Source organism: Takifugu flavidus, chromosome 22 (assembly GCF_003711565.1).
Source record: "Takifugu flavidus isolate HTHZ2018 chromosome 22, ASM371156v2, whole genome shotgun sequence".
Classification (NCBI taxonomy): Eukaryota; Metazoa; Chordata; class Actinopteri; order Tetraodontiformes; family Tetraodontidae; genus Takifugu; species Takifugu flavidus.
In genome coordinates this window covers 7,025,100-7,052,674 of record NC_079541.1, presented here as the reverse complement: position 1 = coordinate 7,052,674, position 27,575 = coordinate 7,025,100, and the positions used below count along the sequence as shown (strand labels likewise).

The 27,575-nt window shown below is 47.2% G+C and overlaps 1 protein-coding gene across 1 annotated transcript; it reads right to left on the bottom strand.

Annotated features, from left to right (window-relative positions):
- Positions 1-258: 258 nt before the first annotated feature.
- On the bottom strand, positions 259-27,076 carry rassf3 (Ras association domain family member 3). Its single transcript, XM_057022429.1, has 7 exons — positions 26,483-27,076; positions 22,221-22,333; positions 5,452-5,559; positions 4,212-4,385; positions 3,837-3,924; positions 3,290-3,405; positions 259-3,147 (listed from the first exon to the last, which is right to left on the bottom strand). The coding sequence occupies exons 1-7, from the start codon at positions 27,006-27,008 to the stop codon at positions 2,998-3,000; spliced, it is 1,275 nt and encodes a 424-aa protein (XP_056878409.1). The 5' UTR covers positions 27,009-27,076; the 3' UTR covers positions 259-2,997.
- Positions 27,077-27,575: the final 499 nt, after the last annotated feature.

Genomic DNA, 27,575 nt, shown 5'->3' with positions numbered 1-27,575 from the left:
TGAGGAGGTGTGGCCCCCAAACCCCGCCCAGAATCTGGGGTCACACCGGGGACAGGAGGAGCCTCTGCACGTGCTGTTGTCCTTTAGCCGCACACAAAAGCCACTTGATCAGATATGGACTAGCTGCCAGGTCACTGACAGGATTAACATAACCAGTGATTAGAGAAGACAATAGGTGCTTCGAGACAAACTTCATTTTTAAGATATTTTAGCTGTCTCTTGTGTTGTACGAGTAAAAGTAAACACACCCAAAAAAGCTTTGATTGAATTCAACTTTATTAGCATTAGCCGCCTCTGAGAGCAAAAGTCACATTTGGTAACAACTGAAACAGTAAACAAAAAATAACCAAAACCCACAAAAGTGTCAGAGTAAAACTCTCCTGAGGTTCTTCTCATCTGAAAAAGGCACGCACGAGGTCCTAGATGTCAAAGCCGAAGCTGAAATCCCAGAAACGTTGCTGAAGTTTAGCTTCTGTGACCTTTGATTTTATTTATTTTTAAATGGTGCTTTTGAGCTCAGGATGCTCCAACAGAATGTGGAAATAAGATAAACAAGAAGAGCTGAACTAAGATCTTTGGCATATAAGTCCTCAACAGCTTTTATTCACGTGCAACAGAAAATCCTGTTTGTTTACCTTTGATGCTAACGCCGCTAACAGCACTAAAGAGATGGAGGTCAATCTGCAACTATGATTTGCTTCTTGACCTTTTCGAACATCCGTCAGCTTTATTGTGGAACAGTAGTGTTTACACAAACAAACAAACAACACAAACATCTCACAGTCTACAGCTAGCTAAAATAATATGGGATCTTGTGGGGACAGAACCAAAAATAAAGTGATCTTAAAACACTTCTGTCACACTGTACTTCAATCTGTTTAAAAAAAAGAATCAGTCGAGCTCAATATTTCTCAAAAATAAGAATATCATGTTAGATATTAAGTAGTGAGAAATCCGCAATTTGAATCTATATATAAAATAAATCAAAGCCCATCTTCCCTGAATTCAAGTTAAAGTGCCCCCACAAAAAAGTATACATGTGTACACACACACACACACACACACACACACACACACACACACACACACACACACACACACACACACACACACACACACACACACACACACACACACACACACACGTCTGGTACGATGAGTTTAACAGCTGAAGTTGGTTCTCAAATACACAAGCGACATCAGCTTCATACTTTTCAATTCATAATTTTTCATATCATATTTTAAATTAGATAAACCAGATGCCCGACGAGGCCAAAACGGTCCGAGAGTCACGAGGATCTTTGATTTCCAGTCTCATTGGTCGACCTGATGAACTAAATATTCTGCATTTAACTGATGTTTCAGATATTTTGGAAACAGTAAAGCTACAGAGCTTTAGAGTAAAACAGAATCTGATGATTTCATCTGATCCGACATCACAAACACTTGATTTCATTTCTTAAATTCCCATAGGCTTTAAAAATCAGACCTGGATCATTTTGGCGCCGCCGGGCTTCCGTAGATTAAACCAGTGTCTAAACAATTAAAAATAAAACTCTCTACGAGGCCTCTATTGTAGTTATTTTTGCTCCAGGCAACGCCACAAAATATCTTTGGTTATGAGAAAATAAAAATAAATCTGGACCGACAGAAACAGAAATAGGCGCGTCTGTCCGCCAGGTGTCGCTGTTGGACAGCTAAAAACATCAGTACCTGCAGCTCAGCGATTATTAAAGTGTCTCTGGTCTCAGAGCTGATTAAATACGCAGACTAGAGCCCATATTTGTGTTTAAGGCAACTTTTCATGTCCAGAATCACCAAACGGAGCCTTCTATAGGACTTCGAGGTGGAGGGTCACGCACTCGACCACAACCTCCTCGCCGATATCCTCCTTCTCTTCCTTCCTCAGTTTGTTTCTTCTTCTACTTCCTCTAAACGGCCAAACTTCCCAAAAAAAACAAACCCGCTCAAACTTGGCAGAAAACTCTCAGAGCTTCGTCCTCAACTTCAACCTGCTTTTTCCTTCTGTGCTCGTATCACCTTCTCTGACCTTCGTCATCAGACCAGCCTGTACGGAGTCTGCATGTGCCAAAAATGATGGAAACCCCCCTAAAAATGAAAACATGCACAAGGCAGCCACAACTATATGGAAAATATCATCACGTGTAAATGACAGACGTAAATGCTCAACAGATTAACGATGTTATACTCAATAAAAAATATTTGAACGTCACTCTACGCCGAGACATGAAAAAATATAGCATTTCTGCTCATTGTAATTATATTTAGAATGTATTCAATACACTTATTAAAGCTATAATTTGGATTATATATCATGTTTAAAGAGTCATATTTAGCAATAAAAGAGAGGATGTAATATGGATTTTATGATTTGGCACCCGAGACTCCGTAAACACGCGTGGATCGTTTCTATAAAACAAAGTTACGCCTGAATATTCTCAGACGTTCCGGACAAACCGTCCTCACATCGGCCTGGATCCAATCATCTGCACCGTCGGTGACCAGATCCAAGAGCCACTAAAATAAGACTTCTTTTCAAAAACCAAAAAAATTCAAAAAGATTTAAAAAAAAAAAAAAAAAAACTTCACCAATATAAATTAAGAAAAAAATATGTACAAACCTTTGAAATTAAATAAAAGTTATGGCCTCGAGTGTTCAGGATTGAGAGGAAGGAAGCGACACTCCTCATCGGTGACGTGACGGCAGGACAGAGCGGAAGAAAAGAGGGATGGAGAGCGAACAAATATGGCACCTTTGGATCTTTGGTGTGAGCAGACGGATGAGCGATCTAGATTTAGTCCATTCACCCCGTTATTCACTTGTCCTTTCCCATCGCTCTCTCCTCTTGTCATCTCGGGATCATCCCTTCTTCTGGCCTGGAAATCCTTCTCATCCATTTAAATTTCACCTCCACGGGAAGAAAAGCAGTCCAGCCTCCAGTCCACCGGGGGGCAGCAGCGCTGCCTGCTGGAGGTCTACGAGGTCCCTCCGAGCTCCCTCAGGGCCTCCTGCAGTCTCTGCCGGTACGCCTCGTATCGGCGGATCACAGCCTCCCGCTGCTCGTCCTCCTCCTTGTCCAGGAACCGCAGGAAGTTCCGCAGCTCCGGGATGGTGAAGGCATCCCACTGAAAACCACCATAGAAACACCATGAAAGCCGCCGTTTGACGCGGACATTGAGAAGAAAAAAAGAAGCAGATTTATGCCTCGAACGGGCATAAAGATTTATGCCGTGGATGAACAGGAGACTGAGGAAGAGGAAGATTTACCACAACTTCTCCCGTCTGCTGCTCTCTCAGGACGAAGCTGAGCGTGTCGGTGTCGGGTCCCGCTAGCAGGCGAAGGAACAGCGGCTGCTCGCCATCTGCCAGCTTACACACATAAACTGTGGAGGGTACAGACAATTAGTGTGTGTGTGTGTGGGGGGGGGGGGGGTCAATAACTAAAAAAACTGGTCAATATCTCATTATTGGATTAGCATTAGGCTATTAGACCAACAATACTTTCCACATTATCTGTTATTGAGTTGAATTGGAATAAATAAACACGCCCAAAAAGGTCTACAGCACCCTCTAAATGGGCATTTAAGAAACTAAAAATTGTGTCAAAGACTCAGAAACACTTTTTTTTTGTCTTGGAGAAGCGAAATAATCCAAGATAAACCAGCAGCAGCTGTATGTGACTATAAATGTGTTTACTACTGATGGGCGTAGTCTCCTGGCATCATTACACACACACACACACACACACACACCAGGCTACATGATACCAGAGGAATGAGAAGCATGAAGCACCATGTGGAGTCCCAGTTCTTACCCTGCTCTTCCCTGCAGTAGCGTTTATAGAGGGCGTATTTGGCTGGGTTGTCGGCCACCGTGAACTTGTTCAGCAGCGCCACGATGACCTGAGCAGAGACACACGTCAGGAGTCACCACAGGGTCACACTGGAAATAGCAGGAGGCTGATGGGGGGGGGGGGGGGAAGAAAACGCTCCTAAAGCTCGTGGATGCTAACTGTTAGCTCGCTAACCTGAGACAGGAGGACAGAATTTATACGTGAAGAAGGGATGAAACTGTTTCCTGCTTAAAACGTCCAACATCTGCGATGACCTCAGCCCTTTAGTCATCAGATCCTAATTGAGTCGCGCTGACGTCTGTGTGTGTGTGCGTGCGTGCGTGTGTGTTCAGCCACCTGTCTGACTGTGTTATTGGAGCTGATGTGGAGGGTGTTGGTGACTCCTCGGGGCAGATAAAAGGCCTCCTCCTCCACACGTCCTCCTGCTGCCTTCTGCCCCCCCCTCACCGTCACCGGCCGCCTCAGGTCCATCTGCACCTTGATGAAACCAGTATACACTCCAGTTGGATTCTGGGACAGAGACAGACACAGAGCGTTACAGCACATCTGCACGGGGGGGGGGGGTATTCTGCTAGGCTAAAGCTAAAGAACCAAAAAACTCCAATTTACATGTGACAAATTGTGTTTTATATTGATTTTACAACCAAAAAACAGATTTTACTGTACTGGAGTTGGTGGAACGTGGCTCTAAAGCTGCTAGAAAAGTTCTAATTAGTTACTTAAATGAACACTGATGACTTTTAACCTGGGAAAACTGAGCAAAACACACATAAGAAACAAAATATGCTATTATGTCCCTGAAGCCGCCCAGTCCACCCAGTGAGAGACAGATGGCCCCAGTCAGAGGGGTAATCTGGTTATCCACTGTGAGGGGCCCGTTCAATGCAAGAGTGGCGAGGACGAGATAAAGAAACAAGGGATTTACGATGATGCTGTCAGAGGTTTGCTGGATCACCGCTTTATTTAAAACGCCGTCCACGCGCCAGCTCAGGAGAAATACTGCTCCTCCCACCATTCCCATCAAACCCCACATCGGCGGTTTGACCGCAACTTCAAACAAGGTCCACGCCGCCAGGGACCGCGATGAGGGGGCGAACACTGAGCAGGAACCATCTCATCCCTCTGATCCGAGGGCCCGGGAATGCTGGCAGCAGGAGGAACGCTGAAAACTGGAGCTTTGCTATTACATGATTCATCCCAGATGTTCACATTTTTAGAAGCTCTTTGCTAATTTTGATGTTTAACGGTTAGCGGCAGGCGAGGCGTTAGCGTGGACAAAACCTTCCTTTGGCAGGAAAACTGCAGTCTCAGGCGAGTTTGAGACCAAACTGTAAAATATTCTAACTTTACCACAAACATGTGACATAATATAGTAACTACAGGAACAGAAGGCCATTCTGGATACATCATATCAGCTAATTTAGCTAAATTAGCTGCTGCTGCTGCATCAAACATGATTTCATCTGTATGAAAACACGCAGAGAAGCAGCCGTGGGTGAAAGAGTTCTCCGTCCAGGACAAAAGAGCTCCAAACCAAACACGTTGGAGCTCCCTGACTCAGCTCGGCGCCACTCACCAGCGTCATTTTAAGGTGGTCTTTGGTCGCGGCGTTGTACAGCTCCACCTTCTGGCCGATTTCCTCCCAGCTGAGCTCCGTCCGCAGCTCTCGCTCCTTCTCCACATCCTGACGGTGAAATAAAGGGGGGGGGATGAGATGGCGGGGGCTTAAACGGGATCAGGAGGAGGCAGATTCGGCTCCACCTTAAATCAAACCAGGAATGTTCAGGTGGACCCACATCAGTGGGACATGCAGCCTTTACCTTTCTAAAGAAAACCATGACAGAAGGAAGGAAAACAAGCGCTCGTAGCCCAGGGGTCACATGACCAGAACCCACTCCTGAAGCTGCGGGACTGCTTCCTAAATTTAGACGCCATTTAGAGGCCTGCAGTGTGAACGGGCCCAATCCGAACAGCGAGTTCACAGAGGGAGGACGCGGGGCTGGGGGGGGTCAGCTGACGAAGGAAGCCACGCGGTCCGAGGCGTCCCGCGAACATCTGCCGGCGCTTCAGAACGCACGCTCAGCCCAGAGTAAAAGCTCCCGAGATGGAGGCACGAGTCCATCTCCCTGACATCCCAGTGTGTGTTTATGGCTGCAATCACACACACTCAGGTTTAATCTGCTGTGAGCTTACATGGGCATAGTGCAGCCACAACTATTAACACGCACGCACACACACACACACACACGCACACACACACACACAGAACAGAACCCAGAGAGACTGTGAAGGCACATACACCCTTAAATGGAAACCACAGACTGCTCAAAGGAACAAGGGAAGACATGGTACCACACATACACACACTCACACTCACACTCACACGTTGATATGGCGCCATCGTCCACTGCACACCAAGTATTGATCAGTTAATGATCGACAGAATTAGGTGACTTCCTGACACCTGAGCTGATTCAGGATCAGGATCATCTGTAGTCACGTGGACTCAGCACCATGGGCAGATCAGCAGTGGTGCCAAAGATCATCTACTGGTTTATTCTGAGATCACGCTTTTCCTCCGACCCCCGTATGTCACAACGCTGAGCTGAGGTGTATATCTCCACAGGTGAGGTGAGTCGGGGCAGGTGAGTGATCTCCAGCTGTCGTTACGTCACTGCGTCACTTCTATTTGCAGGTTTCCTGTCAGTCACCTCCACAGCGAGGGCCTCGGCCACAACAGACACCAAAAAGACCCGTCTACTCCCCCAAAAGTACCAGGACGGGTCAGGATCTCGGGACAGCTCCGCAAATAATCAGCTGCGCTCGGCAACGTGTAAAAACACTGACATTATGACTGTAAAGTGCATGTTTTCATGCAGGAGGAAGAGCTCCAGTCCAAACAAACGCCAGGAGGAGGAGACAGAGTTACAGCACCATGAGGTCATGGTCTTTATTTCAGTGAAGCGGGGGGGGGGGGGGGGGGGATCTCGAGAAAGGCCACCTTACCCGTGCTCCAGAGGAGCTCTAAAGAGGAAGTGAAAGAGAATAAAAGTGTTCAGACAGAAAGGAGAGGGGGATCTTTATCAGGTGGTAGTTTAGTCTGAGCAGCTGTAGATGGTGTTATCTTCATCATTTCTGCCAGTTCAGCATCTTCAGGATCATCTGCTTGACTTTTATGGAACATAAACATCATGACATCAACTGTGTGTGTGTGTGTGTGTGTGTGTGTGTGTGTGTGTGTGTGTGTGTGTGTGTGTGTGTGTGTGTGTGTGTGTGTAGACAAAACACGCTCGGCTAGCCAAGGATAGCCTGGGGCACAACAGATCTGTGTGTTTCTTAAATAAACGTAGGCTTCAGAAACCCGACCTTCAGGTTAAAGGACGCTAGCTTGCGCGGCTGAAATGGTGAAACCCAAACATCCTTTCTAAAATGCTAGAGAAGGACTTTTAATGGGAGCTGAATCAACATCCCTCTCTGTAGCGCTTCCTCTCGACTCCACGGGGGGAAGTGGTGGGGGGCCGCACCTTTCCTCCTGCCATTCCTGCTCTAATGGGAACGCACACACGACTGTGCCACACTAGTGAAAGTGCTCGCACCGTTGCTCTGCCACAGAGAAGCTAACGGGCCGAAGGAGAAGTTAATGGAACCCTCGATGTAGCCTGTTAGCTAATATGAGCTGCTTCTAACTGAAGCGGCCTTGGTTTATAAAACCGAGTGCCAGAACGACAGCAGCTAGCACGCTGCTGTTGTGTTGTTATGTTACAAGTTATGTCATGAGTTTGAGTAAAACTGCTTGAAATCACAGCTGGAATTATGTGACCACGATCCTTCAGCGTTAGCGTTAGGGTTGCTATCGCTGCTATTTCTAGAGCTAAATCTAAGAACTGAAACTTGCAGATGAGACAAGAAAACAGAACACGATGAAACAGATCCGCGCAGGCTGGAGTGAGCTGTACTGAACTAGCCCTGTTCGCCATGGAGACGAGTCCTGCTAAACACCTGCAGAGGACACGTGCACACACACACGCACACACACACACGCACACCTCAGTTGCTTAAGTCCTCTGGTGTTAACACATCTGTGCCAAGACTTCTGTTTGAATTATTCACTGTTGGGTTGTATAATCTTTTGATTAAATCAAACACAGAGTGTGTGTGTGTGTGTGTGTGTGTGTGTGTGTGTGTGTGTGTGTGTGTGTGTGTGTGTGTGTTAATGTCACAGCTAGATTGTTAGCCACAAACACAAATTGTTAAAGCTGTGTTGTTCATTTGTTGCCACATTATGCCCCTATTGCCCCATCGGTTGGTCAACTCCAATGTTAAAAACTAGAACCAACAACAGGCGTTATCCACCGACCACAACAACCAGCAGAAACCGTGTGCACGTGCACGCCTGTCGTGGATCAAGAGGCACCTTTAGAAGCTGCAGATTTTAAATGTCTCGGTGGAACTCGGTCAGGAAGCAACAAGCAAAGAGCGTAAACGTGTTTATAACCTCGTGACCTTTGCCCTCTCCGAGGCTCCGCCCAAACAAGGACTGTGTTCAGCATCTGGAGGTTGGATTTACAAGGTCAATTATGCAATTACAACTAAAACCAAGCCAGCAAACATCAACTGCTCAGAGATAATTAGCCGAAGCGCTAGGCTGACATGAATACTGTCACGCTCGCTCATTTTCCCACAAGATGAGACTTGAGTGCAAAGACGAGCTGGAGCGACTCGCTGCAGGAGTCGGGGTTAAACCCGGTGACCTTCCACGACCACAGAGACCTGGTGTGTCTGCGGGGACACCGATAGGGAAACAACATTGCACATAGCCACAAACGCCAACCCCGAGGCTGCCGGCCGCTGAATAATAACCTGCTGAGTCAGGGCTTAATGTTGAAACCCGCCGACTCATCATCCGACGGCGCGCTCCGAGACGGCCTGGAGGCTTCCCGTTGAAGGTGTGACACATTCAAGCCGCCGCTCCACGTAACCGGCTAATGACACGCGGGATAAGGATTAATTCAGCACCCAAGCGTGGCAGCCCGTCCCCTATTATTAGAGTAACCCGACATTAGGAGGGTTATTCTGGAATTATGAGAGCATGTCTGACCGTCCGCTAATAAATGCTACTATCACATCTGGCTAGCATCTGCTACAGCCTAACTCGTGGCCAAAACTGTATTTCTTGCCATTCGTGCGCTTCAAAACAGGTCCCAGCAGGTGGTCTTTAGTTCTCCCTCGCCCTTACTTTCTCTCTTTGAACATCAAAGCGAGCTCATAAGCCCGAAAGAAGCGCGCCGTGGTTTGGCGATAACGGCGACTGGAATCGCTCTGCCGACCTCAACTGTTGCCAGATGAGCTGCCGACTGGAGACGACTTTAAAGGGAAAGACCGCGGCGGCACCACACGCCCATATAAGCTCTTATAAATGTGCCTGTGCCATGTAAATAATGAAATAATGTTCACAAAAGGTTGCAAGCTTTGGGTTCTTGCTCCCACCTGGAGCCACTCGATGCTACAGGTAGCCGACCTGCTTGCTTGCAGCTAGCTTGAATCATCACCTCATCCTGAACAGAAGGTTCTTGGTTCAGTTCCCTGAAAGGGGCAGGCTGAAGCTGCACATGCTCAATGCTAGCTCAAAAACTTCTAAAAACTTTGTCCAAGTTTACGTGTGTAGAAGGGATTTATTACTAAAAAAACAGGTGGTAACGGAGGAGTTAGCCAACTGCAGCCTGATACGGCGCCTATGTGCTGCAGGAATTGATCGCTTCCCTCTTTTCCCTCTCTTTCCTAACAAACACCTCATGTTCTCCATGACGCAACCGGCCGCCCTTTAAGGCAGATTTATCAACAGCAGCGTGGTCAAGGTGTGCGTGTTTGTGTGTGTTTCCAGGCGTAGCGGCGCTCAGCCCGGCGCCGTTTGAAGAGATAGCGAGGGGCCGGAGAGCCGAGAACAATTCCACTCATGTTTCCTTTGGAACGGCAAGAGCAGGAGCGGTGGGAGCGTCTCGTAAAGAGTTTTATGTAACCTGCAGACGAGGTTAAAACCCCGCGGATGAATAATGGCCCCGCAAACACACCCACACACACACAAATGGACTGTGAAATACCTGCGGTGCAGTAAGCGATGAAAGCGGCCTGTTAGGAGTTTATTTCCACCGCCAACGCCGTCAGAGTTCGCTAAAGTTTGACGTAACAGGCCGGTTTTTAGCCGGTTTCCATTGAGATGCTGCCAAAAATAAACAAACTGAGCATGTTGGCGGCGATAAACTGGTTTTAAAAGAAGCTGGCGGTGAAGGCAAGGTAGGCTGGGTCAACCAGTTTATCGAGTTTGATGCGACATTACATAATCGCCATGGATACCACATACTGATTAAAAAAAAGAGGACGAAACCTAATGCCACTCATGTGCTTACGGTTGGCATGCTGCTGCCTAAACCCTGGGAAGGTCGAATGAGGAAGCTATAATTCACATATGCACACTCACATGATGCCATGAGACAAAACCTGCGGCCCGTCGTTGTGGCAACGGGAAAAGCTGTAATCACAGACTGTGGTGAAATCCTATTATGCCCCAATTGTTTTCAAATACAGCAGACGGAGCAGCCAAGGATGGAACCGTAAGTACGGCTTGGTGGAGAAAAAGGACAGGTCAGGGACTTAGATGGCAGATTTAGGAGCGTTCCAGGATTTACGGGGTTAATCTGTGTCACTGAGACGCCTCAATGACAAAAACTCGGCGTCGGAGGTTTCAGCCAAACTGGTGTCAGGGAAGAAACGGTCAGGACCTGTCCTAAACAACCTCCCCTGCCCATTAGAGCCCCTCAGCTTGAGCGTCTGGATGCTCATTTGGTTGGATTTGCATTAGCAAAAGAGGGTAAATGAACCAGTATTGGAAGATATCGGCATCAGCCACTTTCTTCTCCCAAAAATGTTGTTGCATCCCTGGAAGATTGTCAATTATATTCATGCCATGGTGTGGGAGGAGCCTAAACAGGCCCTGCATGAGAGGGTTTTACAACCTTTGGTCAGAAAGTACATGCAAAGATAAGCGCTAATCAATGATACACGGCTGCTAGCATGTTGCTGCGGCTAACAACAAACTCCCGCTGCCTCACTTTTCTCCATTATCGACTTTTTGTAAATAAATGTCAGCAGCCACACAACGTGCAGGATGACAGAACAAGACCCGGGTGGCCTCGACAGCGCAGGATAGAGAGGCGAGGACGGACAGGAAGTGATCACAATAGACGAGGAACCGGGACGAATCCGAGAGAGAAGCTGTGGAAGGGGTGAGAGGGGCAGATGCAGGAAGGAAGGGCAGAGGGGGAGAATGTGACTAAGGGCAGGATAGGTTTCACACGTGCAATAAGTCCAGCAATTCTTTATGTTTACAGAAATAACACGGGGAGGATCAAAGGTCACGACCGATGAAGAAGCACCGTTCTACTCTAAGAGGTAAACAACATGGTGGTTGAGGAAGTCAAAGACAGGATTATGGCGTGATAAAGGCAGAAACTAAGAGAGATAAGATCTGTATCTGTGATGACGCCGTCCCATCAGAGACAATGACCAGGAGGTACTTTTCTCCAGAAACAGATAAGGAGGTGAGATCATTTAGATCAGATTCATTTCTTTTGTTAAGCTTTGAGATGGTCCATCTGGTTTAAATCACCTGGGGTGGAGCTGATCGTGAAGGCACTCACCAGCTCGTAGTGCATATCAGAGCACCCATGAGGTCAAACGACCTGCTAGAAGAGCTCAGAGACGGAGCGCTAGCATCTGGACACAGCTAGAACAAACAGCTGGGGGGGGGATCCCTGATTGATCCAGAGTTCCTGTGTGGAAGTGCAGAAAGTTTCAGACTGACAACCAAAAACTGGGCAGGAGAGGGATCTCAAACACACCTGAAGGGCTCCCAGCCAGTAAATACGCAGCCGTTCCAGCTGTGGCCGCTACAAGAAAGAGTGAGAAATCCAAGAGGCCCTAAAAACGTCCCGTGGAAGCGGTAAATCACCAGGAAAAACACAAGGAATGACTAGCATGCAGAGCGACCGCGCAACGCTAGCAGATGTCATCAGGATGAGGTTAGATTTGTCAACATCACTGTTATGAGGAAACAGGACTTCCTGGGGAGGGAGCGGTAGCAGAACGCCGCGGGAGCCACTGTAATCCCAGTTATAATCTGGGAGTTAAAGAGCAGCACGACTCATGAGAGCAGGGTTAAAGCTTCGCCGGCTCGTCCCCAAAACCACCGCGGCTAATCTGCACTCCTGCAGGTCATCGTTTTTAAGGGAGCCGGTGCCGTTCTGCCTCAGTTTTAAAACTAATTAGCTTCTCTGCCGTCAGCTGATGCGACCACTAAACCGCTACAGGATATTCATCGAATCTATAAGCTAACTGGATAATCTGCGGTCAGAATAGGGACGTTGCTGCCGTCGTTTATAGAGCCGCAGCAGAGCCCGACAGATGACCCGGCCTCCGGCGTGCCGTCTGGGGCGGGGCTGACGTGGAGATGAGCAGCTTTAGCCGTGCGGCGCGTGTGCTTGCATGTGTGTGTGGTGGCCCGAGGGGGTTGGGTGGGATTACCATCACGGGACACAGGCCCACTGGTCAGTGTGACATTTCCCAACAGAAACAGCATTGACAGAGAAAAGGTGGCCCAGTGGGCGAGTGGGCGGAAGAATGCGTGCGTGCGGAATACAAACGGACCGTTCACACCCCGCGCATCGCCGCCGCCTGTCCACCGCCTCCCTCAAACTCGTCTAACTGCCCCGATGAGATTTAATCACCATAAAGTGACCAGGAATCTCTCTCTCTCTCTCTCAGAAAACTGTCAAAGTTGCTAAACTTTGGGAATAAATGATGATGTCAACAAAACACGAGTGCAGCCCAGAATAACCACAGGAGCAGTAAGATACTCAGGTTACTGCTACAGATCAAATTAGCCGCGCCGTCGTGCACGTAATTAATAGCCAGCAGAGTTTGGCTGCACACTTTTTAGCCCCATTTGGGGCTAATCTGGCACCAGAGGATCGATGGACGACAGAAAGCCTCACGGCAGCAGCTGGGAGTGTGTGGGACAGAACACTGATAGTTTCAACGTTTAATGGTTGTCCACGGCAACAGGGGAAGTCAATGGTGGCCCTTCAGTCAGCCACCGCACGCACACACACGCACGCACACACACACGGATCAGGAGAGCAACTCATCAGACTTGGTCCTGGTGAAGAAACGATTCTTGGAAACCAAACAGTCAGACAGTTCCTCAAACATGAAGCTTCTCTGGAGGTTTCCAGTGAGACAAAAGAGCCCAAAACCAGAGAAACTACATAAGAGGATGTGACTTAGTAAAAAAAAAGTGCTTAAGTCATCAACCGATGATGTAAACCTTCATTATTTGAGGCCTTGGCCAGCTTTTAACGGACCCCCGGCCCAGTGTATCACCTGGAATCTGCTGACAGCAGTGTGCCAACAACATTCCAGCGGCGTCCCTGAATGAGTAATCCATTACTGCTGCGGCACAAGTACACGGACACACCAACAACACACAAACCTTCCAGTTTCTGCACAGCAGAACAGAAAATTCCCTACAGGTTTCTCAGGGGAAACGCCCCGTGGCCCCCCCCCGCCTTTGCTTGGCATGCATGGAACCACCGTCCGGATGTCAGGGACCGGGCAGCTGTGTGTATTAAACACACTCCCGGATGGAACGAGGGTCGACGTCAGCGTCGTGCGGCGTTTGATCGGGGTCCGCGTGAGCCGGAGCCGCTGGGAGACAGCCGAGAGCCAGTCAAGGTCCTGAGCGAACTCATTCCTGGAGTTCCCGGCACGATAAAGCTGCTGCGTGCGTGGGTGTAACGCCATCCAAAGCTCAGTCCGGCCTCGACCTGGATTTCCCAGGATGCATCAGTCCGAAGGCCTCTAAAGACCCCTGTCCAGGCTGGGACGCTGCTGGGCTGTTTAAAATCCAGACTGGAGCCTAAATGGGTCATTAGGTGGGGGCTGCTCGGGGAGGTCAGTGTTTTACACTGTAATCTTTCATAAAATGCAAACTTTTACACCGTTTCTGTTTCAAATGGCTGCTCGCTCACACCACTGGTGCAAAAGTCAGATATAGAGTGGATTAAACAAGGCCAACCTAATCTTTGACTCCAAATGCTCTCACAGCTTGAGAGTTCCACTACAATTCCACATGCAAAGCAAATTCAAAGCACACAAATCCACCTTTTGCACATTTTAAAGCCGAACTGACAAAGATTAGCAGGTCGCAACAGGTGAACCGGCCATAAACGGGATAAAGGCCTTTTCTCGAGCAGAGGACGCTTTAATTAAAGCCAACACGACAATTAATGTCATCTTTAGAATTAGAAGACAGTTGCGGTTTGATTTAGAACGTGTTTGTTTCAGCAGAATAACTGAATAAATGCTCGTTTTGCAGCTCGTTAAATGAAGTTCGCGGCCGGACGAAGCGTCGGTGCGGGTGGATAAAGCTTCTCTCCGGATCACAAACATCTTGTAGCGGGGTTATTTTAGGGAAAAGGTGGAATTATTTGGTCTTTACCTTGCCTTCGGTGACTTTTCCTAAAGGTTTTTTGATGAAAGAGGTCCTGGCCGTGAAGAAGTATTCCTCCGAGTCCTCCTCCAAGCTGCTGTAGCCGCTGCTCATCGTGCTATTCCACGTCATTTGCAGAGGAAAACTCCAGACTAAAGCATCCACAACAGCCCTCCCCCCCAAACTGACACTTTTGGGCTGAGAGCAGTCTAAAATAGGGGCTTGAAGCCGGTTTGTGGCCGCATGAGTCGATGTTTGCTCGGGTTGATTTCCTCTTTGAAACCTCTCCGTGGCGTCTCAACCCTCGTCCTCTTCCCTCGTTAAACCCATTTAAACATTTCTAATCACTCACAAAAATCTGCAAACGCCATTTAGGAAGCGGCTCCTTCAGTGTCTTCGACAAAGTGGTCAGTTTTGTGATGAAAAATAGCGAAAACTAGTCCAAAGGAGAGACGCTTCTCTCGACCGCCGCCTCTCGTTGAATGGGCGGTCAACTTTGACTGACAGGCTGGGTACAGTAAGGCCCCGCCCACTCCGAAGAGTAACTCCAGCCGACCAATCACCTGCGAGAAACCAGTGGAGCCACGCCCCATGCGTGTCCACAGCCAATCAAGCGAATCTACGGAAATGTATGTACATTAAAAAGTGTTTAAAGTTTAAAGAGTTTTGACAAAAATGACATTAACTTAGCTCGTTTAAAATCGCAGATATGTGACATGATTGACAGCTGTGCAGCTAGAAAACACACTGGTTTAAATATATATTTATGCTAAAGACCGATTCATTAAAATAAGCTACCCCCTTTGTTAATGTGAGCGTTCATTCAATGTATTTTCTGTCTTTACATCATTAAACTGTTGCTTTTAATTCTTAATGTTGTTATCTGTGTTTTTAGAGTAGCTTATATTAGTGTCCCAGAGCAGGTTAAAGTAGTTTTTCCTTCTGAGCTTCCTGCTGACCTTTGAGGTGCCCAGAGGCGAAATGAGAGGTCGTGCTTAAACCTCAGCTAACTGAAATCCTTTAAATAAAATCACCAACCAGCAGAGCAAAGTTATCCTGGTTCTTAAAATACGGATCAGGTCAAAGGCCACTGACAGGGCGGAACTTTCACTCTCTCTTTAATTCCTGCATCATGTAAATGACTAGATGTCCCCAAATATTACCCACAGGGCTTTTAACTGGAGGGCAACTGGACAACTGGAAGCTATCGCTAAATCTGGTCTTTATGGACAAAACACACACGTATTTCATAATTTTGAAAGTGAGGGTGAAACAGCCAAATGTCAAAGAGGATAAACTCGGCCTGCTGTGACCTTGTCTGAGTCCTGGTGACCAGAGTGTGTGTCCGTATGTGTGTGTGTCCGTATGTGTCCGTGTGTGCGTGTGTGTGTTAAACTGGCCGCCGCCCTGGTACCAGTCTGGTCAAACATTTCTGACATACCAGCGTGAGTGGCTCCTCCAGACCAGATACTGGGTCTGCAGCCTGGGGCACAAGTAGCAGCAGGAAACGTGAACCTCAGCGGCTCCCCTGACCTCAAAAGTCGCCACAGAGTTTTAAAATAGTGCCACAGTTTCACCTGAAAGTGCTGCCTGCATGTTTCAGGGACCATCCCTGTTATTAGCCTGGACTCTGGTGTTGGTGGGCTTCTCTGACGAGGCTAATCATCACGTTGAATTGATGTTTTAGAGATAATAATCATCTCTTCCTGAACAGAAACCATCGTTTATCATACAAAAATGATCCAACAGAAGAAAAGCAAACACGAGCAACGACCCGTGTGGAACGAACTAAATACAGGCTAAATTACGTGGTACATCCGTGTAATGACATGTGTGATAGGAAGACAGACAGACAGACAGGTGGAAACTGTGGAGGAGGAACGTGGCCGCCGAAGATCTGCAGTTAAACATCACATTCAGCTCCTCCTTTCTGATTATTTTTAAAGGTTCTCACGCAGATTTTAGCTTGAGGTTTTTTCCTTAGACTCAATTTGACGCAATTTACTTGTTTACGTGTCACAGATGTATAATCAGGAGACAAAGCAACAATAGCAAACAGGGTGCGTGCAGTACCACGAATGGCCACTAGACGCTCTCACCTCATCCAGGCAACATCGGGAGTCAGAAAATGAAAATCTTTTTTTAAAAAGCGTCTCAACTCATTTTGGGTGTAGCTGAAGCAGATAATAAGCGTGGAGGGTAACGAGTCACGCCAGGCGGGTTTGGCAGGGGTCAAAGTTCGCCGCCTGAGGAATGTGTCACGTTTAGAGGAGCGGAATGACAGGGTGTCAGATGGACAGACGGAGACGGGAATCCCCTCAGAATTCCATGATCTCATTCAGCGTGAAAGAAACACAAAACCGCTCTGATGTGTGAGATGTCGGTTAACCTGTAAGGCGGGGGGGGGGGGGGGGGGGGGGGGTCTAATTTGAAGACAGTGGTGGGTGTGTAAAGAAGGTTTTAGTGACGCTGCAGCCTGAGGGAAAAAGAACCGGTGACAAATTCCCTCCCTGAGCTCCAGGTTGCCTCGGGGTCCTGTAGAACTGACCCAAACACATCATAGATTGTGTGTTTTTTGTGCGTCTGTGCACGTGAAAGTGGGCTGCTCATGCCTGGAGGCCCCCGGCGTTTCATCCTGACGGGCCAAAGACCCGGCGTCTCGTGATCAAAGAGCAGAAGAGCGTCGTCAGAGGATCTGTGTGTCGGATCATCACAGACAGGCGGCGAGGGGAGGGTTGAAATGCCAGAGGGCAACAGTGCAGCTGGGGGGAGCACAATTACAGCTGCAACAGTGTGTGTGTGTGTGGGGGGGGGGAAACAAGGGGAAAAAAGGGGGGGGTTCTTTACAGGATCAAAGGCAAAGAAGAGGGAAATGAAGAAACCTTTGCTAACAGTAGCCACCGCTTAGCTCCAGGGCCTCAAGAACACCCCTCCCCCCAGCTGTAGGCTGCCAGGTAGCAGCACAGCAACCCCCCCCACCATGGATATGGCCTCCACACTCACCTGGAGGCTGTCCTGTCACCTTTAACCCTGAGGAGGTCAGGAGGAGGCCACGGCGGTGTCCACGGTGTCCACGCCATCATTCCCATCCCTGAGAAGAGCAGCCCCCTCAAGTCTCTGAACCACCTTCAGCCTGTAGCTCTAACCTGCTGGTTATGAAGGCTATGAAGAGAGTGATCAAAGGGCCCCTTATCAAAGAGAAACACACCTGGAATGATCCAACACCTCCCACACACTGTTGTTTGCCGAGTTTGGGCATTTAACACCCTTCAGCCCCACAGAAGCCCCCCCCACACACACACACATTTCCTTTGCTAATTTCTGCTAGCTGCCCACCTCAGTGATGCTAAGGTCGACGTTTTAGGAGGGGTTGTATTTCCTCCGTTTCTAATTTTAAACTAAAATGAGACGTAAGAGTCTGTGTGGGGTCCTTGTCAATGCTGTAGGTGCGCCACGAGTTCCAGACGGAAACCTGACCTTTGACCTCACCGGGTACTTGTCGATGTGAAAACACGACCGTGCAGTTTCCTCTGCTAATTTCTGTAACCGTAAAATGTGGCGATGAAAACAAACCCTGGCGTTACCTTAGCTGACCTTCACCATGGAGTTTAGTTAGCCTAGCGGCTAAAGGGATACGTGACTTTTAAAGAGCCTTTTAGCTCTTTAAAAGTCACCTATCCTAGAAACGGCTGCGACGCTAACTTCTCATATCGGCAGACGACAATCGCAGGAACCACCCGCATATGGTGGATGAAGTTCCTGAATGAGCTTCAGGGGTTAAACCAGTGCAGACCTGCAGGCCGCTAACTGCTGCGATAAGCTCAGACAAACAAGGCAGCGACCAGCGCTGTGCTCGTATCGAGCCCCTGCATGTGAATCTCCATCTGTAATGTGCTGATGGCTAGCCTGTGTGTGGTGTGGTGTGTGGTGGTGTGTGTGTGAGTGTGTGAGAGAGAGAGAGAGTGTGTGTGTGTGTGTGTGTGTGTGAGAGAGAGAGTGAGAGTGAGTTGTGTGTGTGTTGTGTGTTGTGGTGTGTGTGTGTGTGTGTGTGTGTGTGAGTGGTGAGTGTGAGAGAGAGTGTGGTGTGTGGTGTGTGTGTGTGTGTGTGTGTGTGTGTGTGTGTCTTGGGGGGTTAAATAATGTTTTTTCTGATGGAGAGAAAATTGAATCAGTTTGAAATCAAACAGGAAGCAGCTGGACAGAACTTATTCAGTTTGGGGCAACTGTTCTGCAGCAAGGGCACAATAACAGAATCACACACACACACACACACACACACACACACACACACACACACACACACACACACAGGTTAGTTAAATGAAGAGATTCATCATCCCAATAAGAGCTCAACATAGACCCGTTTAACTTCATGAACTGGAACTTTTCTCTTTGATCATGATCGATCGGCGGCTTTGATTGTGCGTTTAATCGTCCAGACGGTGTGTTGGGATGATGAATGTGTGTCAGTGAGAGTCGTCCTCTACAGAGCGATTGTCCGGCGGATAAGGACGGGATCTCAGATAACACACACAGTCAGCGAGCATCGCGCCGCCCTCATCAGAGTCTCCCTCTGAACCTCAGAGGCAGAAACCGCCAGTTTCACTCCGGCGCCACAGACACAGACTCTCCCGCACACCCTGGTGAAGACGGCTGCTGTTGTCACCTCGGACAGAAACAGGCCAGGACGGGATCTCAGAAATGCTCTCTCAGCAGCCTGGTTTCTGACGTCTGAGGATCCCGGCGTTCTCGCCATTTCCATCCCTTTTCCCCCAGACTGGTCTGATAAATGTGTCGAAGCCACGCCTCTCCAGCCAGTCAGGGGTCCACTGTAGGGCAGCAGAGACCGCCGGTCGGAGGCTGGTGTTCACTGGAACCCCACTGTGAAACACCTGAGCGTCTCTGGCGGCCATGTTGGCACCCGTTTGCAGCCAAAAACAGGGAAATCCCCGGGACCCGTCTGCCGTTGGCGCTCTAATCTGTTGGCCGGTGTCCTGTTTCTGCAACAGGCAGCTGATAAAAGAAGGTGGGGGGGGGGGGGGGGGGGGGGGTAATCCTCCACAATCCACAAAGATTACAGTTGTTCTGTCTGCTATAAATCATCCCTCTGCTGCCTTCCAGACTCTTTATTCTGAGCAGTACTGACGGGCAGATTAGCTGCAAACTAAATGCCTCCATCACTGCCATGTCTGTTCATTTACAGCGACCTCTCTGACCTCTGGAGTTACGGTTGTGTGTCGTGGTGTAGCTGACCGAGGTGGCGTGTTTCTGCAGCTCTGCCAGACTCGCGTTGACTGAATGGGACGATTTCTTTTGAATACACAGCAGATAAAACTTTTAAACTGATCTTTTATATAAACGTGCGTTATCTCACGCCGGGCAGGTGAGGCTCCACCCTGTCTGCGTTTCCTTTAACACAATAAGAGTGTGATTAGAGGACAGCAGAGTGGAAGAGCGACGGAGGAAAAGAGGATTGATAAGGAAGCAGAGTTGATGTTTGTTGACAGGAAGGACAGAACGAAGAGCTGATGTTTGATAGTGGAGCCAACGCATGGTGGTACATTCAGGGACACTGGGAAAAAAGGCTTTCGTGGTCAATGGTGGGTCACAGAAATGGTTCCCCTTGTTTGAAGGGGAGAGACACAGAAACCGTCACAAAAACTTGCTCAGTGAACTTAAACGTTGGTTATCTGGAGGAATATGAGTTTAAATGAGCAGCATGTGTGTTTTAATGACATAATCCAGTTCTAAAAACAGCCGCAGCAGCTCAGTTCCTCTAAAACAAGGTTAACAGGTTCAGGAATGGAAGGGGATTGGGTTTGATCCTAACTCCTCGTGAGGCAGAAATACAGAAAATGAAGCTTTTCCCACACTCGGATGTGTTTTATTGGAAACTTTTACTATTGTTTTGCCTCCTGCTGATTCTGCTGCTGAGTGTGTATTTGCGCCACCACCAACCCTTAATGAGTAACCATAAAACCCCAGAGGGAAAACCTTAAAACCCACCTTTCACACAACCTTCAGACCTGAATCCCATCGAGCATTAAGGATATTAAATATGCCGAACACAACAGAGGACATTGCAATGAGTTTGCACCATTTTCAACCATAAATATCTGTTCACTGTGGATCCACACGGAACAAAACTAATCCATGTTAATGACCGCTCGTAAGAACTTAATGGGTTTTCTCTACTTCTATGGTGGTTTCTTTCCTCCTGCTTCAGTATTAATGAGCATCCATCAGAGGAGCCTGCTCAGTCTTCTCGGTCTGTGCTTCTCCTGTTTCCCATCATTCACTCTGCCTGTGTTTGTCTTTCCCAGCAGTTTGCTCTCTTTTTGCTCTCTCTCTTCTCCGCCTGTCAGGCATTTCCTGCCCCTCCCTTGAGCTCAGCCAATCACAGCAGAGAGGATGACCAGACACTCAGGTGTTGCTATTGATTCAGTATTTTTGCAGGTGTTGGACTTCCTCACTCCACAGATTAGCATTCTGACAAATGCATTGATAACAGACACAAATAGGACTATTTATGATAATTAGCTGGTGTGTGTTAAGTGTTGCTATAAAATATGTCCATGCTTCTGTAGCTTGTGAAGATAAACCTTTGTTTTTTGGAACTTTAAGCTTTAATGGTCTTAAGTTCATACTTTTCACAGTATTTTCTGCTATTCAGCATGTAAGCTATAGTCATTAGCAACCAATACATAAAAGGAAAGCCCACAGAACATGAATCACACACAACATGACAGAAAATCAATTTCATCAACCATCGATGTCATCTGAGGAGCTGTTAGCGTGAGTAAAGAGCTCAAACCACAGACAAAACACACTTTACAACCGTTTTGGTGGATGATCGGATGGTTTCTCCACCACTGAAAGAATTGGGATGACGTTCAGTCAATTCTATGAATTTCTGATTTGAGACCAAGCAGAAACAATTTGGATTAAAGCTGATTCAGAGTGTAGAATCTTAAAAAGATATTAAGACTCACGGAACCTTAGCTCCTATTAGACATGCTAATCCTACCTCATCCCAAAACATACAAAAACGAATAGTTCTTACTAAAAGCTCATTTGCAGACAAGGTAGGTCAGCTAAAAAAATGTCCCAGTTTGCTTCAGTGAACAATCACCAACACAATCTACACACAAACACACACAGACACACTCTGACCCATTTGAATCCAGCTGTGGCATTTTCATTCAAAAATAAAGACTCACTATCAGGTGTATGAACATCAGACTGAAATATGCGGAATTAAGATCAGATTAAATTATCCAGAAACACAGTGGAACTACCCAAGCTACAAAATAAAACAAAGACTAAATATTCTGTGTAAAACAGGAAACCATCAGATTGACCTTAAGTACTAATATAAACAACAACCATCAGTTGAGTAAAAATCTGTTGCCCAAATATTCTGAATTAGACAGCACTTCTAAAAGACTACAAACTGTGAAAGCCTGTCAGGGACGTTACCAAAAACTTATAATGTTTAAGCATATTATTAAAATCAATATAATAGGTGTATAATTTGTTTTACAGTGTTAATGACAATTTTGGCAAACTACTGTTTCTGGCGGCACAGCCCAGCAGCAGTAATGTTTGACAACAGCACCACCCGGTGGCCATGTCGTGTACTGCAGCTTAAAACTGGAGCCTACATCAGCTGATCCTGAGCAGGATTCATTTAAATAAAATCAACAAGCAATAGTAAAATACTGACTATGAAAGGCAGAACTGGAGTCAGAAAAAGTCCATTTGAGAATTGTGTGTGAAAATAAGAGCCGTGGCGTACTCACATGGAGGGCGCTGTGGTTGTTGTTGAGGTGGTCCTGACTGACCGGAGAGACTAAAGTTTGGCAGTCCAGCGACACTCGTTCCTGACAGGTGGCGTGACAAGTGTACTTACAGCCTGCAGACAGATTAAAACAATCATTGATAAAGAGATTTAAAAAAAAAAGTTTTTAAAAAGCCCATTGTCAGATGTGTGCGGTGCCTCCACGCGCCTGTAACGTTCATGCAAATACACTGGAGCTATCAGGTTTCTGTGTGCTAACAGGAAAACTACCAAAGGGAAACTCTCAAGCTAGTGATGTTTCAAAGGTGGTCAAACCGAAGTGACAGTATGCTCGCTTGAATTGTTGTTTACCACTAAAATCATGATTAATATCAAGTGGTCCCCACTACACCTCTAAACAAGCAGTCATTCACACTTTGTACAAAAAGATGCCAAAAACCAAAGTGTGTGCGTGTGTGTGTGTGTGTGTGTGTGTGTGTGTGTGTGTGTGTGTGTGTGAGTGTGTGTGCGCTGTCCCACAGATCCTACCTGGTGACCTCTTTTTCATGTGTTGTCCAACCTTATCCGACAGTTTGCACATGGCTGCTCCCATCTCCCGCCTTCATCTCTCACTCAAAACTCAATATCTTTCCCAGCCTAAACGCTGTCGCAGAACCTTGTACACACACGTACACACAACACAAACACAACCTTCCACATACGGCAACATTCTCCCGGCTGATCTGTCCAACCATCAGAATTCAGGTGCTGATTTGCACGGTCACTGCTCCCTCTGCACCCCTGTATGCATGTGTGTGTGTGTGTGTTGTGCTGAGTGTGTGATTTAACAGTCAAATGGAGGCCAGACTGATGGACGCACAGACAGGATAGGAAGGGTTCTGCTGACTCAGTCTCTCTCCTCGCTGCCACACTTACATAGCTTGTTATGACTAGTGTGTGTGTGTGAGCGTTCTTGTACATGGTACAAAGTGAGGACCAGAAGGGGCATTTCACCTGCAATGAGAGGACATTTTGGGTACAACTTTTGATTCATGGAGAGGGTTAGTTTTTGGGTCTTCGTCGTGTTGTTTATGGTCAGCGGAATGTTGCTGAAAGTCCTCACAAAGATATAAGTCCATGCCTGTGTGTGAAACACACACACACACACACATTCATGTTTTCCTCTCTGGATCTCTTCTGACAATGAACTTGATCCTCGGAGGAAGAGAGTTGGACAACACGCGTCGTGTTCGGTCCTCTGGACCGTAAAAGCTCTTTGACTCAATAACGATATTGATCGGATTCAATCAGCGAGGGACAGGAAGTCTGAGCTCTCTCTCCTCTGAACTTCTGTGCTTTGACATTTGCATTTAACTAATATTAATGAGTAGGTGCTCATTCACCACCACCGTGTTCACAGGGAAGTCTACCAGGTCAAAGGTCAGACCGGACACACATTTTTCTCGCCAGTGTGTGAAACTGTGTTTATTTTAACACCAGTTGTCTAATCAAGTCTGGGCACACACACACACACAGTTCCATTGGGTGGAGGTCAGTTTTAGTCTGAACTTCTTTTAATTTGACCACTGATGTTTAAATTAAATGTGAGTGCTGATAGATCAGAATGAGCTGAGCCCATTTTACAGGATAAACTCATTAGCTATCTCTGTTGTGTGGCTGGCTACAACTTTAGCAACGTGAATAAACCCTATGCATGGGTGTGTGTGTGTGGGTGGGTGTGTGTGTGTGGGTGTGTGTTTGTGGACAGGTGTCTGCTGAGCACAGCAACCATCTGTTCTTTTCTTTTTCTTTATATTATTCTTTCATTCTTTTCTACTATATGCTAGTTGTTCGTCACAATACCCAGACTTATCAAGTTACCAACACACACACACACACACACACACACACACACACACACACACACACACACACACACACACACACACACACACACACACACACTTTACATCTCTGCTGTTAGGAAACATGTATAAGAATTGGGCCAATTGAATGAAATATTCCGACATATTTCCTGGTTTTTGCGTCTCAGCTCCCGTCACTGATCACACAGGAGGAAAACTGTAAATACGCTTCTGTTTAGAGGAAAACTTCAGACTCACGTGCATCATTTCACTGACAATAAAACCCCCCCAACTTGGTAAAGATCGTCTCACCGGAGTTTTTCCACAGCAGGACGACCTCCAGACGGCCGGAGCGTCGCATCGCTTTGGGGAAACGACAGAAAAATCCAGAGACTCTCCTCAAATTTCTGTCAAACTTTTTGGCAAAGCCCATCGCTTACGCGCACGTGTACACGCACATTATCTGACACGCGCGCACACGCAAACACACAGGTTTGAGTATAATCCAGCTCTAGCTCCGAAAACACTGATGGCGATCCAAACTCATCCACAGCCACCAAGAACTGTCTGTAATCCCACCCTCACGCGCTCACCCGCCCAGCGTGTGCATGTGTGTGGGTACGTGTGCACGTGTGTGTCTGTGTGTGCGTCTGTGTGTGTGTGGGTACGTGTGTGTGTGTGAGCTGCAATCCTTTGTTTGTTCAGTCGCTCTGACAGTTTGGCTCTGAGGGACAAGACACACACACACACACACACACACACACAACACACACACACACACACACACACACACACACACACCACACACACACACACACAGTATTTTGCACAGCAGTTCAAAATGAGCCTCTGTCTCTCCCTCCACAGGAATTTGCCCTGATTATTAATTCTAATTAATCCACTAAATCAATAATCAATATAATAATAAGTTAATGATTCCTTTCTAGTTATTTACACGCATCTTCATACAGATCTGACCATAAAATATCTACATTCATATACCTAAAGTGTCTTTTCAGTCGCTTTATGATGCTCATAAGATAATTTGTGAACGTTATCAATGGACTCTAGATGTGGAATATATAGAAACAACAGATCATTTACATGCTGATGACTATTAAACACAGCGACAGATGACATAAACATGACAGGCTGATTAATTATTCATTATTCTGAAGCCCCTCCCACTCACCCCAACAGCCAATCACATAATAATTGACAACATTTTACTGAAAATATTTAGTTTGACATACAAAATTACTTTCACACAATATGCTCGCAATACCTAATCTTGTAAATCACGATTAAATTACAATAATAAGTCAGTCAAGTGTCAAGCAACTAATTGTCATTATTATAAAGTAATCAGATCATAAATCACGTTCTATTACAGGCTATGGATGTAAAAATTCAGATGTGAAAGAACTTTGGCTTTAAGGCGCGATTATTGTGGATAATCTCCGTTCTGGTTCTGCCTTTAATCCGTTCAGACGGGTTCAAGAAGGTTCTGAGACACAAACGTCCATTAATATTTAAAAGAAATAACCAAACCCCTGTTTTTGCTGCGTCATTAATGATTGTTCCGGCGTTAATAAGTGACGTCTCAGTTGTCGCATTAACAGACATGTTCACGTTCTAATTTGATTTTTGTCCTTTTAAAACGACTGATCATTTTCAGAACCTCAAATGGACCTTTTATGGGCTTTGCAACCGTGGAAACGGCTCTTAAACGAGCAGAAACATTAGCCGGCGCTGCCTGGAAAACTCAGCGGAAGCAGCGAGCTGGAACATAACAAGGTTAAAAAGGCAAAGGAAGAAGATCTAAATCTGACTCCAGATCAGCCGGGTTTTACTCTTTACCACGTTTTAATCTGACATATGAATGTTTTTGCTCAACTCCCTGTAAGGTTTTAGATTCTGATGTTATAGGTTACCATAATAAGATCCTTTAAATTAAAAAAAATCACCCAAAAAATGTCTTTATCATCTAAATGTGGATTAAAACATGAAACAAATACAGTCTAAAGTGAGGAAAATAAAAGAATGTGAGTTCGGCCTTTAGAGCCTGGAGTCACCCTAACCGGCCAGAAAGGAGCCAGTTTGTCTCCTACGTTGTTTGTTGGACAACAGTGGACGTCGTCTTTCCTGGAGGAGACTCGGCTCCTCCGGGGTTGAACCGGCTCACCTGCATACCGGCCACATTCCAGCTCTCGGCTCTCACCGTCGCGCCTGTTCACGTCATGAAAGCAGCTTCAAACTCACAACCGAGCTGAACTCTATAAGGGATCTTCTGAGGGACACTGGGCCAGAGGGCGCATGGAAAATGCCAAATATCTGGTCTTAAAGTCACAAATTTATCTCCCTGAGGGTGCCCAGTCCCCCCCCCCCCCCCCCCCCCCCAACCCCAGCCCCTGTTTACCTGCACAGGTGAGACCCTGCTGGAAGATGTATCGGCAGCACACATCGCACCAGGTGTTCTCGCCCCCGGGTTCAAAGTTGTGACCTTCTCCGGTTTCCTGCTTCACCCTGGGGTCCTTCTCTCCCGGTGAGAAGATGGTCCTCACGTCAGGAGGTCTGAACCCTCTCCTCCGGCCCCTCAACGGCCCTCCTCCGGGGTGACCTTCCATCCCGTTATCGGTTGCATCTGTTTCGGCGTCCTTCCTCTCGGGACTCGGTACAGACTCGGGAGACTGTCTACTCTCCAACCAGGCCGCCTCCAGGCTCTCGAGACTGGCGGGTTGAGGTGACGGATGCCGCCGGACAGCCTTCACCACCACCGCGCCCTTGTTGGCTTTGGAGATCCGCATTCTGGCCCCCGGCGGCGGCCAGGTGCCCTCCGGAGCTTCGTCGAGCCTCCCCGGGGATGTGCGGACGTGAACCGCCTGGAATGCAGAGTCATCCGGGACCGGACAGCGTGTCGGGACGTACTTCCGACTGAAGTGCATCACGCTCGCGCTTCGCTCCCCGCCGAACCGCGTGCAAGCAGCGAGTGTGACGTCGTCTTAATGACACCAGTGATGACACCGGCTCGTGCGTGGCGGCGGAGCGCGTGTTGTCTGTGGGTGAACAGGTTGAGGTGGTGATGCGTTCAGGGAGCAGCGGAACAATGCAAAGAAACGACGATTCAAAAAAAGTATTTACTGTCGTGACCGCAAAATCACTTTACAACTGGATTAAAACCCTTCCCTGAGCGTGGAAATTCATTCGAAAACAATTGAATTACAATTATAAACTCTTTATTTCAGGTCTCTTGTTGGGATACTTGGATTCCACATTTTCCAGCCTTTCTAAAAAATATCCCGAAAAGCAAGGTGACGTGTGGAGTGTGATAACAGACCCAACTTAATTTATAATCTTTACTTAAATTAACTTTAGCCCATCAAAAGAATGTGGACAAATCCAATTGGCTCACTTGACCACCAGGCGGCGCCGGTCGATTAAAAATCAACATCTTATCAGCAATAAGACGCGAATTTGATCGATTTCTCCATGACAGACACTTGCGAGACAAA